Source organism: Pholcus phalangioides, unplaced genomic scaffold (genome assembly GCF_987345545.1).
Source record: "Pholcus phalangioides strain wild (caught in Gottingen) unplaced genomic scaffold, Ppha-v1.0 ptg000003l_1, whole genome shotgun sequence".
NCBI lineage: Eukaryota > Metazoa > Arthropoda > Arachnida > Araneae > Pholcidae > Pholcus > Pholcus phalangioides.
The window spans coordinates 13,864,533-13,879,635 of NW_028301596.1; the positions used below are offsets into that span (position 1 = coordinate 13,864,533).

Below are 15,103 nucleotides of genomic sequence, written 5' to 3' on the forward strand. Positions count from 1 at the left end.
ACGTGTCCCGCATTTTAACTTTGAAATCTGCTACATTTGAGATAGAAAGAAGGAATAGTATATTGATGCGATATAGAGAGCTAGCGTTATCATAAGAGATATAGATAGAAAGAGAGAGGATGATAGAAACAAAAAAGAAAGAAATCGAAAGAAGGTAAGAAGAGGGCTAGAGATAAAAAGGTAATCAGATGTAGAGATTGTGAGAGAAATGTATACAAAGAAAAAAAGAGAAAGATAGAAGGGAAAAAGAAGATGGGACGATTAAAAGATAAAGGAAGAGAAAACTGAATAATAATCGAAATAAAAAAGACCAAGTAAGATAGACATATGGTTAGAATGCGGTGGGAATTCAAAGAGAAAAGGGAGGATTGAGATCAAAATAGAGATGAAAAAAGATTCAACGAGAGATGGGGCGGGGGAGAGGAGCGCAAAGAGAGAGAGATTGAAATATGGAGAAGAAAAATAGAGATAAAAAGAGAAAATGAGAAAGAGGAAGAGAATAGAGATATAAAGATGGGATGGAAAGAAGAAGAAGGAGGAAAATAATGGAGGAACAGATAGAGATCAAAAGAGAGCGGGTGTCGGGGTTCAGAAGAAAACGTGGTAAACAGTCAAAGAAAAAATGTGTGATAGAGATATATAGTTGAATGGGATAAGTATTGAATGAAAGAGAGAGCGAAAGAGATATACATAGATTGAATTGTAAAGTGATAGGGAGATATAAATAGATAAATAGAATTGTGAAGAGATACGGAGATAGAGATAAATAGATAGACAGATAGAATTGTAAAGAGAAAGGAAGATGGAAAAAGAAATACGAATGAGATAGAAAAAGAAGAGGAGTATAAAAATGGAGAAGTGAGGAAAATAGAAATAGAAAGAAAAATTTAGAGATCGGCAGAGATAGAAGAAGTGGGAATGAAAAGGAGGAATGAGAAAGACAGAAATGGAAAAGAAAGAAAAAATAGAGATCGAAATAAATAAAGAAAGAGAGAGAGAAAGAGAGACATGGAGATTGGAAGGAAGAAGATGAAAAGTAGAAGGAAAAAGAGGACCGAGAAAAACAGAGCTAGAAAAGGAGTAAGATGGAGATAAGAAAGAAAGCGATGGTGAAAAAAAGAGAGAAGAAAGGAAGAAAGCGGAGAATGAAAGAGCGATGAATATCGAAAGAAAGTGATAGAGATCGAAAGAAAGAGATAAAAAATTGAAGAAAGGAGATAAAAAATGAAGAAAGGGGATAAAAAATGAAGAAAGGAGATAAAAAAAGGGGAAGATAGAGATAGAAAGATAGAGATAGAAAGATAGAGATAGAAAGATAGAGATAGAAAGATAGAGATAGAAAGATAGAGATAGAAAGATAGAGAGCGCGATCAAAGATATGAGGAGCAAAAATACATATAATGGAAAAATTAACAAGAACGAAGAAAGAAGAAAAGAACGATATGGAATGAAAACATACAGACAAATAGCATCACTACAACACTATCTTTTAATTATGTAGCCGGTAAAACTCACTAAGGTATAATTAATAGACTTCTCAAATTGAGCGAACGTCTTACATAGAACAAAACAAAAAGGAAGAAAACAAATCGTCTCTTGAATGGCTGTCACGGCGAGGGATGAGTTATATTTTCTCTAAGGTGAACTGAATCCTTCAATTATCGCCATAATTCACCATAAAAAAAAAAGCCAAAAAAACTCGAAACTATTCATTTCTTGAAAGAAATATTATCCATAAAGTGAGCGTTTTAGCCGCCATTTACTACCACCAAGAGATCACGATAACAAAACACACAATATATATATTTTTTTGCAAACATGATAGCACATATTTCGCCTCCATCTCCAAGAGCTCGGTTCCACTAATGAGATAGAAAAAAGAGCTACAAAAATATACAGTAAACACACATAAAAATATCTCAGTACGAAGTGAGTTAGTTGATCATTTGCTTCAGCCCGTCCCAACCTTTACACAGCCTTGGCTCATATTTATTTACTTAGTGCTCTCCAGGGAACAAGTAGTATTCAATAAATCACCATCATCATTATCATCGGGAGACATTCCCTCCTTTTACTCTAGTGGTCGACGAAAGGTTTTATGGACGGATAAAAGCGAATAATATTAATTTTCGGGAAGAAGCCTCGATGGAAGAGAACCCTTTTATACATAAAAACAGAAACAGAAAGAAAAAAGACAGTATATATCCGAAAGAAAAATATCGAGCAGGTTAATGCTCTTTCTCTGGCTTAGTTTGCGGAATCGTGATACTAATGGCAATCACGAAAGAGCCACGAGAGACAGCTACATAACTCTCAGTATATGTAGTGTATTTACATGTGTTTTTTTCCGATATATGTATACACGTATTTAACATTGAATAAGTGAGAACATTATGGGAATAACGTCGTCTTTTTTTGAATGAGATAATGAATTTTAAATTTATAAACATATCGTAAACAAAAGCACCATTTCTAAAAGAAATATTAAAATTGCTAAACCTTACATTTTCTTTTCCGATGGAATTCAGTGACGTTGAAATGGCGTATAAAAGAATCTGGGATACTAGTCTGGATAATGTTACGTAGCTATAGGATTTTTACGAATTTGCTTATTTCGCTATTTTTACGCGATAGGACAGTTTTCATGATTTTCAGCATTTCAAGGAATTTTTTCCATGATTTTCAGAATTTAAGGCATATATTTTGGAGCATTATTTTGCATTATTTTCAGCATAATGAAGAGGGAACCCCTCAGTTTCATTTCCCGTAATAGACGATTTTAGCAAGAATGGCAATTTTATTTACCTTTGACATCGTTTTTGGCAATTGTTGGCGATTTTTTCGGAGATATAGAAAGTATTATTCATTTAAATAAGAATTAAAAAAAAAATGATGGTATATCTCGAAAGAAAAATATCGAGCAGCTTAACGCTCTTTCTCAAGCTCCCGTGATCGTGACACTAATCGCAATCACGGAGCCATGAGAGACAGCAACATGCATTGTATTTACATGTATTTTTCGATGTGCATGCAGGCATTTACTGTTGGATAAGTGAGAACATTCTTTAGATAGTATCGTCTAGAAAGAATTTAAATTTATGAATATGTAGTGAATCATTCCTAAAAGAGAATTAAAAAATGTCTAAACATTACATTCTATTTTTGGATAGAATTCGGAAAACGTTGAAATGACGTATAAAAGAATTTGGGGTAGATATCTGGGTAATATGTTACCCATAAGTAGCGCTAGCATTTTGTATGTACACTACACATTGGCGAACGCAAAGTGGGGGGGGGGAGTCTAACTCCCCCCCACAAGTCGAGATTATAGTGTTATTTTGGACGAAAAAACGCAACTTCCCCCCCCCCCCCCGAGGAGAAAAAGTAATTGACCCCTCCCGAAAAAATTCTGCGTACGCCTATGATACTACACATATAGTACTGTATATGTACTATACTTTGCATATTTTTATGCATTTTGCATATTTCACTGTTATACGCAATAGAGCATGTTTTTTCCATGGTTTTCAGTAATTTTGAGACTTTTTTCCTGATCTTCAAAATTTAAGGGATTTTTTCATATTTTGGAGCATTGCCTTGCGTATTTCAGCATATCAAAGAAGAGAGATTTTTTTTCTCAAGCTATCTCTCTCTTCACTAATTTGGTTGCTTCATTTCCCGTAATTGGCGATTTTAGAAATAATTGGCAATTTTACTTAACTTTGACATAGTTTTTGGCCATGATTGGCGATTTTCCGGTAGACTTAGAAGGTACTGGCAATTTTATTTGTATACCTTCGGCATCCTTTTCGACAATGGCGATTTCTTGCTATCTGCATTTTTCTCGAGGAAATACGTTCAACCATTTGATAAAAGCATATTTTTATGCTTTTTTAGGGCAGATGAATTTTTTATGGATCATATTCTGTCGGGTATTAGGCCGTTAAAGTTCTAGCCATGCCCATATAAGCGACTTTTTTTTGAGAAGTACTTAACTTCTAGCGTAAAAATTCTTATTTTTGCATGTTTGTGGAGTGTATGACTTGATTTCCAACAATCTGACATGAGGTGATGATTGTAAAAATCATTTTTCATGGTTTTGATATACAGGATGTGCCATAAATTCGTTAATAGTTTAAAAATTTATAAAAATTGAAGGAATAGGTATTTTTGGAATGTGGTCTGAGAAAAAAATATTCTCACGAAAATGGATTGTTTTAGTACAGAGAAAAAACATATAGTCAACAAACAAAGTTGCAACAAAATTTCGTTTAAATTTCCCTGTTGATAGAGGGTACTGTACGAAAGCACATCACTGGAAATCTGTTAATCAGTCTCATAAAAATGATAGGGTGATTAACAGCTCATTTTTTAAAAAGATGTATGACAGACATATTGTGATAAATCGAGAAGCTATCCCTACTCAGATAAGACAAACATGATATTTTTTGTGGCCAGTATATTTATGTTTTATCATAGTTATTGGTTTTATATTGTTCTTATTGGGTTGCTATATTTTGGATATAGTTTAGATTTATATTCGGCATCCATATTTTTTATGATCATCTTTTTTCAGCCACCTCGTTGGGCATTTTGTCTGTTACGGCCCTTGTATTTGTATTTCTGAATTTCCCCGTTACTGGTACTTAAATAAAGTTTTCATTGTAATGTTGACATCGGTGGATAAAGCACTCTTCGGGAAGTTGTTTCACCTCAGATACGAATCGCCGACTGAAGATTTACGAAGTTTCGGACACAGAAGAGTTTGAAGAAAATTTCGGGTCCAATCACTGTTGCTGCTGTGCCACCTATCGATGGAAAATTCCAACTAATTTTTTTTCTTGTAATAAAGGAATTTTTCTTTGTGCGGATAAGTTTTTCACCAACCACAATCAAGAATACTGATGCTTTTAAATTGTTATACTATTTAAGAAATTATGGCATATCTTGTATTATATTTTCACAGTAACTATAATTCTATATTTTTCAACAACTCATTTTTAACAATCATTATCATACATAGCAATCCGCATATTTAATATTCAGCCATCTTCAATAGCTTCGGTTGAATCGCAATTGCTCCCCGATTCCCGCGTTCGAAAGGACTCGTTACAACGAACGGCAGACCGACTTTATGCTTACTTAATTCTGAAAAATACACTAGTTAATCGTTATTTTATGAGACGTAGTACTAAACATGTCATGCAGATGTTCTGTAAGTTCGTGTTCACCACTTCAAATACTCGTTAGAAACTGAAGAGCTGACAGCGACAAAAATATTTTTTCACGAATAGAATTTTGTGTGCGTTAGTTTTCAGATTGTAAAAGAGGAACGTTAATAATATTGATGATAGAGGGCGTTTCCAAACAAAATGTTAATGAATATGGTAAAAATATTTGTGTTTGGCACACTCAGCTGAACGTTTACAAGCAATATATACAGAAGTAATTATGTGTCCAAAAGGATGGGCGTAATCAGGATCGTTCTTTTTGTAGGAGTGGCACAAAAGGTTTTATGGGCACAAGGAATTCTTACAGAGAAATTTTGAGTAACTAAATAACAGAAACTCATCAAAATGGCATATAAAAGGTATTTTCTCATTAAATAGTTTATTTTTTAAAAATTTAAATTTTTATAGGCTTGGGAGCAAACGATTTTAATTAATTTTTGCTATCGAGTGAAAACAGTGCTAAGTGAGCCCTTAGAGGGCTCACTTAGCACTGGTGTCAGCATTCTTCGTCCGCTTACCCACGGGAATCTTCTGCGAATCCACAAAAAATTCCGCCCAAAATTTATGTAGCTGCCACATAATAAAATACTGTGTCTAAATTTGTTTTTATTTCTGTTTTTTCCATCCCGGTCAGCGAATTATTTCTCCTATTAATTTTACGTTCCGAAAATTATCTTTCCAATTTATTTGTCTTTTGGCGCGTGGTCCGCAAGTTATTTTTCCAATTTATATCTCTTTCGTTGGTCCTACACGATATCCACCTGTTCATTGATATTTTGCCGGTCTGCAGAATTGATTTATTATTTACTTATTTCCTATTTATTTTATTTTTTGCCGGTCTGTCAAAAAAATACTTATGTGATTTTATTTGTTACGGGTCTGCAAATTATCTTTCAGAATTTATTTTATGTTTTGTTGGTTCGTGAAATATTTATTCCATTTATTAAATTTCAGCTGGTTCGCACATTACAGTGAAACCTCCCTTCAACGATATTCGATATAATGATGAATTCTCCCTACAATGATATTTTTTCAAATCTTGTTTGGAATTGCCCATAGTTTAATGTTGAACTCCTCTCGATACAACTATACTCTTAACAACGATAAATCTCTATTATGACATTTTTTATAAGAGATTTTGAAACCGCTACAAAACGATATTTTGTTTAATCTCGCTCAAAATCACTTTCAATAGTTTTTAAACTCCTCATCCGTTGTTCTTGCAAGAGCGCCTATAACATCGGTATTTTGTACCAGGTGATCACCCTAAGTGTTGTTGAAGATGTTGGTGTTCTTACGTTTTGTGTAAGACACTAAAGTGCAATGCAATAGACCTCTTTACAGGGATAATTTATATGAAGTTTATGAATCAACAAATCAATTACGATATTTTGCTGCGACCAGGGTCGTCTTAAGAGCATTATAGGGCTGTGATTTTTTGTGATTTCGTGATCTCGGTCCAAGTGATTTTTCTGAGGCCTTTCGCGGCGAAGTCTCGAAAAATTTAACCAGTTCCAACTTTTGTGAAGCCCTTCTTGAGGTCTCCGTACCATGTCCGGTGGGGCCCACGCGTTAAGACCACACTGGCTGCTACTGAATACTTAAAACCACATTTCCTAGTGGTACTTACTAACTCGCGATAAAAATATATGTCCACAACAGCATAGCTTTGGTGAGACGAGGTGGTAATGCTGTCTTTTGATATAACGATAATCCCTCTAGAACAGCGGTTCTCAACTGATGCTCCGCGGAGCCCTTGCGGCTCCTTATGCACTCTCCAGGGGCTGCCCGGACACTCGAGACAAAATAAAAAAACAGTAAAATTAAAAAAAATAATTATAAATATTTTTAAGTGGTAAAAATTAATCAGTAACTTTGATGGATAATTAAAAAATTTGGGCTACGCCATAGAATTTTTTTTTTTTTACTTAGAAGGCTCCGTGAGTCAAAAAAGGTTGAGAACCGCTACTCTAGAATGATATTTTCCTTGGTCCGCAGGGATCATCGTATCGTATTAGATTCCGCCGAGTAATATGGACGAGGTGCATGTGTGGTTTAGTAGTAGTAGGGATCATCGTATGGAGGTTTCACTGTATCTCATCTGCTTATTGCGAGTACACAAATTTGACGGATCTCTTAAGAAGCACCATCTTGACTAATCATCTAACGAGCGTCAAATATTAACTATTCAGCTGATTATAATTATCTTACTAATTTAATCCAAGACATAACAGAACCGTGTTTTCCAGAAAGTTCCGAGAAAAATAATTTCACAAAAAAAAAGGAACAAAATCGAAATTTCATGCAAAACAGGAAAAACTTTTATTTGTTCAAAGTTTTTTTTTTTTTTGGACACTGGTATCCGTTGAACTTATCTCTCACATAATCTCGCTCATTCTCGTGATTCACGAGATTCCAACATCTGGTTCAATCTTTAAATATAATAAAATGAAAAAAAAAAGCAGAATCGAATTCATTTCACCCCTTGATATTCGTAGTTTCTTAAAAGAAGTAAAAAAAAAGTAGCTGTTGCTTTCGTTTTCTTTATTTCCGGGATTTTCCTTTTTTTTGAAGGAAAAGCAAAAAAATTGAGGTTGGAGAAGGTTCTCATTCCAAAGATTCTTAAGTCGATTCATTGCGCAAAGTGGAAAGAGGGGAAAGTGGACGCACACATTTAAGTTGAAAACATCTGGTGCACTTACTTCCTTGCTTTTGCTACTTTCTTGGAATTTTCTTGAGTTTGTATTTTTTTTTTCTCTCTTACCTTCATTCAGAATTTATTCGCTTTAAACATTTCAGAAAATAAAAGTTAGAAAGATTTTTTTTTTTGCTTGTTGTATTTTTTTAGTTTTTTCCCATCTTTTTTTCCAGAAACAAGATGAGAGCGGAATGTGGATAAGGTTCTGGAATACCGTACAGCGTGTTCTTTTCTTATTCAATGAAATCGGGTTCGTTTCCCGTTTTCGGACTCGAAGATCGCACTTCTCGGTAAGAAATGTCATAAAAAGAGCGAAAGTGAAACGAATTCAGGAAATGGAACAAAAAATTATTTTCGGTCTCTTGGTTTGTGATCAGCGGTAAAAAGAGTTTTCTTCAGAGTGTTTTAAACATGCATGGAATGAAAAAATGAATGGATGTTGAAAAAAATAAGGTTGTATAAGGGAAAAAGTGTATATATATACCGTATTTACTCCCATATACGACGATCTCACATATATAAGAAGAGTTATGATTTTAGTGATCAAAATAAGGAAGACTAAATTTATTAATTCAACTCCTCGTTTATTCACGGATGATTTTTAGAGCGAGACGGCGTAAATGCAGGGTGACGTAAGTCAGTGTATTATTGCATAGGGGATTTCTGAATAAATTTTGAGAGCACTCAGAATAATTTTTCAAATTAGTGTGGGTTCTCCCCAATGCGCCCCAGGCTGTGACACCACTGTTAGGATTCCTGCGTCACGCCAAGGGCCCTGAATCAAATAGAGAACCCCAAAAGTATTGAAAACTTTCACAAATTCTTAAATTGTTTTTCATGAATTTAGAATTTTAATAAATTGGGGAACTATTTCTCGCATTATTTTCGAGTATTTAATTGACAAATTTTAAACTGTTCTATATTAATTAATTTTCGACTATTCTTTTAATTAATTTCCTTCCGATTATTCAATTAATTAATTTCGATTATTCAATTAATTAATTTCGATTATTCAATTAATTAATTTCGATTATTCAATTAATTAATTTCGATTATTCAATTAATTAATTTCGATTATTCAATTAATTAATTTCGATTATTCAATTAATTAATTTCGATTATTCAATCAATTAATTTTTTCACTTTACTCCTTATTCTAATTTTTCACCAGTACCGAGTCATCGATGAATCCCGAATTATAATTTTCAATCAGTCAAAATTATCACTGGTTCCGGAATTATTTTAAAAATATTATGTTTATCAAACTAATCCCAATTTTTCATTGATTTTATTGTTCTGTAAGTGACATTTTCTGTCCATGAGAGGAAGAGCAGCAATTGCATGTTCGAGTTCGTCCTTTCCTTGTTATAACAAAGGACAAACTCGAGGAAAAATTCGAAATATTCTTTAGCAGTTGTAGTCTATTAAGACTTCCTTAAATCTTGAGATTCTTCCCTTAACTTTGAATGAGTTATATCTCCGCGAATATTACCCATTGAAAGAGAAAATCATCACCCCCACATCCAGGAGTGAGGGCCGCCCCCAGTCTGAGATCTTTGGTGACTCCCCCTCCATAATAAAATTATTGTGTAAAATAAACCAAAAATAATGAGTTGTCGAGCTGTAGCCCCCGCCAGCCCTACCATTTGGGGGGGGGGGGCATGGAGAAAATACTGATTTTTTTCCTTGTGGTATTGCTTATATCATCGTTTGACTCTGGACATGATCGAGTTTCAGTTATGAAAAACACAAAATATTGATAGATACTAATAAAAAGAACTAACTTTGTCCAGAACTTCCGACGTCTTCACATTCCCCGTAGAATACGACAATGAGTTCCTTGCTCTGTATGCAAGCGGATCTTCGCATCTCGCACTCGTTGTAGTGTGTTGTTCCGTCCGAAGCACACACGGCTTCGTACAGATCGACTGGGCAGTCGGTCGGACAAACGCACTGACCGTTCTCACATCTTGCTCCGTGTTTGCAATGCACATTTTGGCACAGATCTGCAAGAGGAATTATAATTTTAACTACATCAGACTATTCGGTTGGTTTTATGATAATGACGGCACGCAACGAAACCGTGAGAGATGTCGGTAATACCACAGGCTTACTACATACTTACGGCAGCATTCACCGACAGAGTGTAACTGCAATCGCAAGTTAAAGAATTAAAGATCGAAACGTATTAGTTAAATTCGGGATTTTATTGGATAAATTCGGTGAATACGGACGTCACCCATCCTCAGTATTGTCTTTCTCTTTTCATTTCGGAAGCGTGCGCAAAGGCGACAATAACGGAAAGTACAATTATTTGTCCTTGAAACCCTAGACTGATTTATCCGCCATCTTTGAATGAAGTGTGACGTCATTATTATCGCTACAGCAAATCGTTGATCCCATTCCTGCTTCTTCAAACGGTTAGACGTCACTTGGAACAAAAAACTGGTTTTGTCACTCCAAGATGGGGAACGATGCCCCCTCTCTAGACCAGGGTTTCCAGCATACAACTCTTCGTGGAACTTTAGATTGTTATAAGGCTGTTCCGCTAAACCATTGAAGATAATGTGTGAAGCTGTTCTACACAAAACTCAAACAAATGTTTGAATATTTGTACAAAAAAAAAGTGTCCCTACTGCCATTAAAACAGCGTCATAGCCCCAATGCAAAATGGCAAAATGAAAGAGTTCACTCAGACAAAGACTCCTTATTAATTTACATCTTTACTGTCATAAGCGGATCAGGCTCTTCGAACGGGGAGGGGGCGGATTTTTTAAATTCACTCTTCCACCTATACTAATAATAAAAATTGTTAGGAAAAAAGAGGCGGTCACACACCCCTACCAACTGTACCTCTGTATTCTCTGTATTCAGCTAGTATTGCTATAAATCGCTGTGCCAGTTCTTATCGTAGAAGCCCCTATGCAAATAAGGTCCCCGCGCAGTGCTTGGATGGTAACAAAAATGTTTGCCTCTTTGGAAGCTCTATGGATATTGGATTTTTCCAGGTTCCTGATGTTTTATGATGCGGAACACCAAAAAGAAAAATTGTCAAAGAACCCAAAAAACTGTCATTGACACCCCTCCCCCCCCAAAAAAAAAAAAAAATCACGGAACCTCAGCTGAAACATCATGCTTAGACGTTCTAACTTCAGTGATCATACGGTGTGTTGCTATTATGTTTCCGGAACAGAGTCCACGGAGTTTGATAAAAATCGAATGTGCTAGAGATGTCGCAAACCACAATAGTGTATCCTAAGGCACAAGCATCTTAATAACTGGACTCATCGTCCTCCATGTTACGGCGGCAAAATGTGACTTCCAAATCGTTAAAAAAAGGGATAGGGAGCAGCGATTGGCTATAGCGAGAATACTGTCGTCATATTTCGCACAAAGATGGCGGATAAGTCAAGTCTGAACGACGGACATTCGAGGCATTTTTAAGTGCGCGTAGCATGATATGATTTAAATGTATCGCTGGTGTTGGGAAATGTTCTGTCATTCGTTCTGTTCAACCCGGGTCGGGCATGGATGTCTACTAACACTAACAAATTCCCTGGACAGTATTCCCTGGATCGTAACGATCTCTTGGGAATACGTGCTGATTACGTTATTCTATGTAATCATCGCGTTTAAGTTTCTACGACTTAGAGTAAGTACTGAAAGCATTCAGAGAACTTATTCCTTTTCTAATGTTCAGCAAAAGAAACCCCTTTGATGCTATTCACTTAAGAAAAGTCTAGCCACGATTCCACATTGCTGCCTTTACCGCACACCAAGTCCAATCATATATCGCTATATGGTAATATGGCAATTTCCAACTACTGGAGTTGGGTAGGAAATAAAGGCGCCATCTACCGGTGGTCGGCTCAGGCTCGATATGTAAAGTACTTGCTCTGATGTTTTTCTGGCTGGATTCGAACGCATCGACCTTGATGGCAACCTTCATAGTGGAAGACGGGCATCTTACCACTGCTCCTCTCGGGCAAATTCCACGTAACTGGCAAAACGTTATAGGAAATCTATGTGTCTACATCGCAGAATTGTGGATCGTACACAGTGTATGTGGGTACGCGCACGAGTGTGTCCCGTGTCTAATTAGTGTAAATAAATAGTTGCCATCTTCATAAATCCAGCTCCTATATTTAGGTGACATTTACGTATTTGTCTGATAAGAGTGATTGTGCATACAACACATACTCACCGCAAGGTCCACGTGATCCGACCACAATATACTGCTGTTTATTACACGCAGCTACTCTCATTTCACATTCGTTGATGTAAGTCACTCCATCTGTACCACAAACTAAAGATTCAGACTAAAAGAAAAAAAAATCAGATTTTTAACTTCAATGAGAATTATTAACTCTCATAATATGACATTATGCATAACAATTAATTAAAATAATGTACATTATCTTTAATCTCGTCAAACTCAAAACTAGATATTAATAATTAAAGGCTGAAAATATGAACTAGAGTTTATATGACGTCACTAATCCTTAGAAGGCTGCATTTGCTGGAAAGTTGAAAAATCCTTTTTCCAAAAATTTCAGGTTTATTCCGCGAGGTTTCAGTGAAACATTCGAGACGTAGGATTTAATTAGCTTATCAAAAGCCATTTGCATGCAAAAGGAGTGAAATAAATGATGACTTTCATTTTAATTTCGCTTCATCCTTGGATAGCTTTTTGGTGCTTTTTCGTTGGGATAAGAGAGAAGAATGAAGCGATATACTGTGCTCTGTGTCTCGGAAATCTTTCCTCGTTCATGTACACATGCATAAACTCATCTATTCAGTCCACAGTTACCCTTAATGGTTTTCCCTCCTCCATCCAATGCCACAAAAGATTCTTGTTCCTTCTTCACCGGGTCGATACCTAAGACGCCACTGCCTTGTGTTTAATGAATTTTAAGCAACGGACTCTCCCTATCTCTGCTTCTTTATTTTTTCCTGTGATGCGGCAGCACGAAAAATTTTGACACGATGTGTGACTGGTTACTACACTGACGACAGTGCAGTTCTGTTGGCTGGCAAGGCACAAGTTGGCCACGTAAGGTGGGAGATAAAACATTAATATCTAGCCATCGGTGAATCAAATTTGCCTGACGATTTGACAGGTAATTAAATTCGGTGTTTCCGTCGAAAACGGCTTCTCTCACCTCCCTCTCGTCTCCCGCTTTTATTGTTTTACGCTTTTACGGATATATCGGGAGGGGCTTTGAATACTTCATAAGTCATTACGGCGATATTGATGAGAGCTGCGGGAGAGCTGCATCCGTGGATATGCGATTACGAAGGCTTTTGTTCTCCAGGAACTAGTTCGATTTTGAAAGAGGCGGAATGAATCAGCCAAAATATGACAGCTGTTCGGATGCTCTGCTACTGCCATAATATTAGTTTAAAAGCATGAACCTTGTTTCCTCTCCGTGTCCTTGTCATTTTAGCCTCGCGGAATTCTTCCCGAAGGCACCGAAGAAAAGAAGATCCAGTTATGGATCTCATACAGAGATGAAGCGTTGATTTTAATTAAAACTGCAGGGACCGGAGGAGAGTCGCATCGGAGTCTAATTCATGATCTGAATATCGTTGAATCAGAATTGGATTCACAACCAGTGGTGCCTTGTAAAATTCGACGCCTTGTAACTTGACAATTTTGTGAACAGACAATCTGATCACACGGAATAGAGGATCAATATAAGGAAATACCCCAATTAGTAGAGCTTAGATAATAATGAAAAAAAAAAAAAATAGAAATAATGTGCCGGAATTCGCAAATGCCGTTTTGGTCAAAGTACGATTTTCTTGAGCTCAAATTATAATTTTCTTAAGCTAAGTCTACACTCATATAAAAAATAGTTCGACGGCCGATGGAAAAATTGTGAATTGGGTTTATAGGAAGTTACATAAAAAATCGCAAGATGATATATCGACTTTGTTATGCATCCACATCTAGAGTCATTCCACACAATACCATGATATCCGTCCGAGATGGGATAGTGAAGATGTTCCGGTAGAAAAGTATCAATATCTACAATGGTAAATACCTAAGCTAACGACATTTCCTTCATAAAAATACTGAAATCGGTATCCATGTGAGACATCGTCACCCATTGAAAAAAGAATTGGCAAAGACAAACAGTTTCCAATTACAGCCAAAAAACTGAAAAAGCAAGTAAAGTTGCCGATTACCGTCGAAACTTTGTTTTCAAGGGCAACTGAAGTCGAAAATTACAATAGAAAACATTTTAAAGGTTACCAACTACCGCCAAAAAAAAAAAATTAAAAATTGTCAAAGCCAACGAAAGTTGCCAACTATCGCTGAAAAATTGCCAATCGTGAAACATGATGGGTACTGCAAATGAAAAGGTAATTTATATAAAAAAAGCATGTTTGATAAACATGGGAAATGAATATATTCACATGACTGTAATTGATTATGAGATAATTAGAGTCATAATAGTCATAAAAAAAATACAATTTATAAGTCATGAAAATAATCTTAATTCTTGATTTAAAAAATTCAACCAAGCTTTGCTGAAAGTAAGCGAATAAATCAGACATTAAAAACAAACACAAACACACACGTTTCTTGCCCGCTAACGGCAGAAATACGGCATATCTGGCACGTGGACCGAAAAGCTTGTGCACCACTGCTGTGGACGTTAAAATTTGGTCCAAGACGGTGATTCCCAACGTGGGGCAATTTGTTCAAATATGTGTACTTGTATACGTTTTTTTAAATCTAGCATATGAATGCATGTTACCAGAGGGTCCTCTAGGCACTCTAGAATAGGTGGCCCCGAACTCATTGAAAACCTGATTGAAACCTGATCATTTTCGTACTTACTTCGGTTGCACATGGTTTTTAAAATTGTATCTAAATATTCAGGACTCTCTCGGGTCATTTAGGTCCCACGCAAAGGCCCCCCCCCCCCAAGATTTATTTTTTATTTTTACTCATTTGTTTTGTACAGCCTGGAACTTTTGTGTATATATTTATATTAGCACACGTTGTTTTGAATCTCGTATTTGAATGTACATTGTCAAAGGGTCCTCTAGTTACCGTAAAATGGGCCCCCCCCCCCGAACTCCTTGTATAATCTTTTGCAATATTTCCAGTGATTTTCTGTGGTGCAGTGCCATCTATACATAAAAATTTGAAAGTTTTTTT

The 15,103-nt window shown here is 36.0% G+C and overlaps 1 protein-coding gene across 1 annotated transcript in view; it reads right to left on the bottom strand.

Moving 5' to 3' along the window:
- The window catches only part of LOC149088139 (agrin-like), a 344,527-nt gene that overhangs the window by 80,756 nt on the left and 248,668 nt on the right, over nucleotides 1-15,103 (bottom strand). Inside the window, exons 9-10 of the mRNA XM_089244905.1 lie at nucleotides 12,134-12,248; nucleotides 9,714-9,935 (exon numbers count right to left, since the gene is read on the bottom strand). Of these exons, the coding sequence (XP_089101031.1) occupies nucleotides 9,714-9,935; nucleotides 12,134-12,248 (337 nt within the window). The remainder of the gene's footprint in view (nucleotides 1-9,713; nucleotides 9,936-12,133; nucleotides 12,249-15,103) is intronic.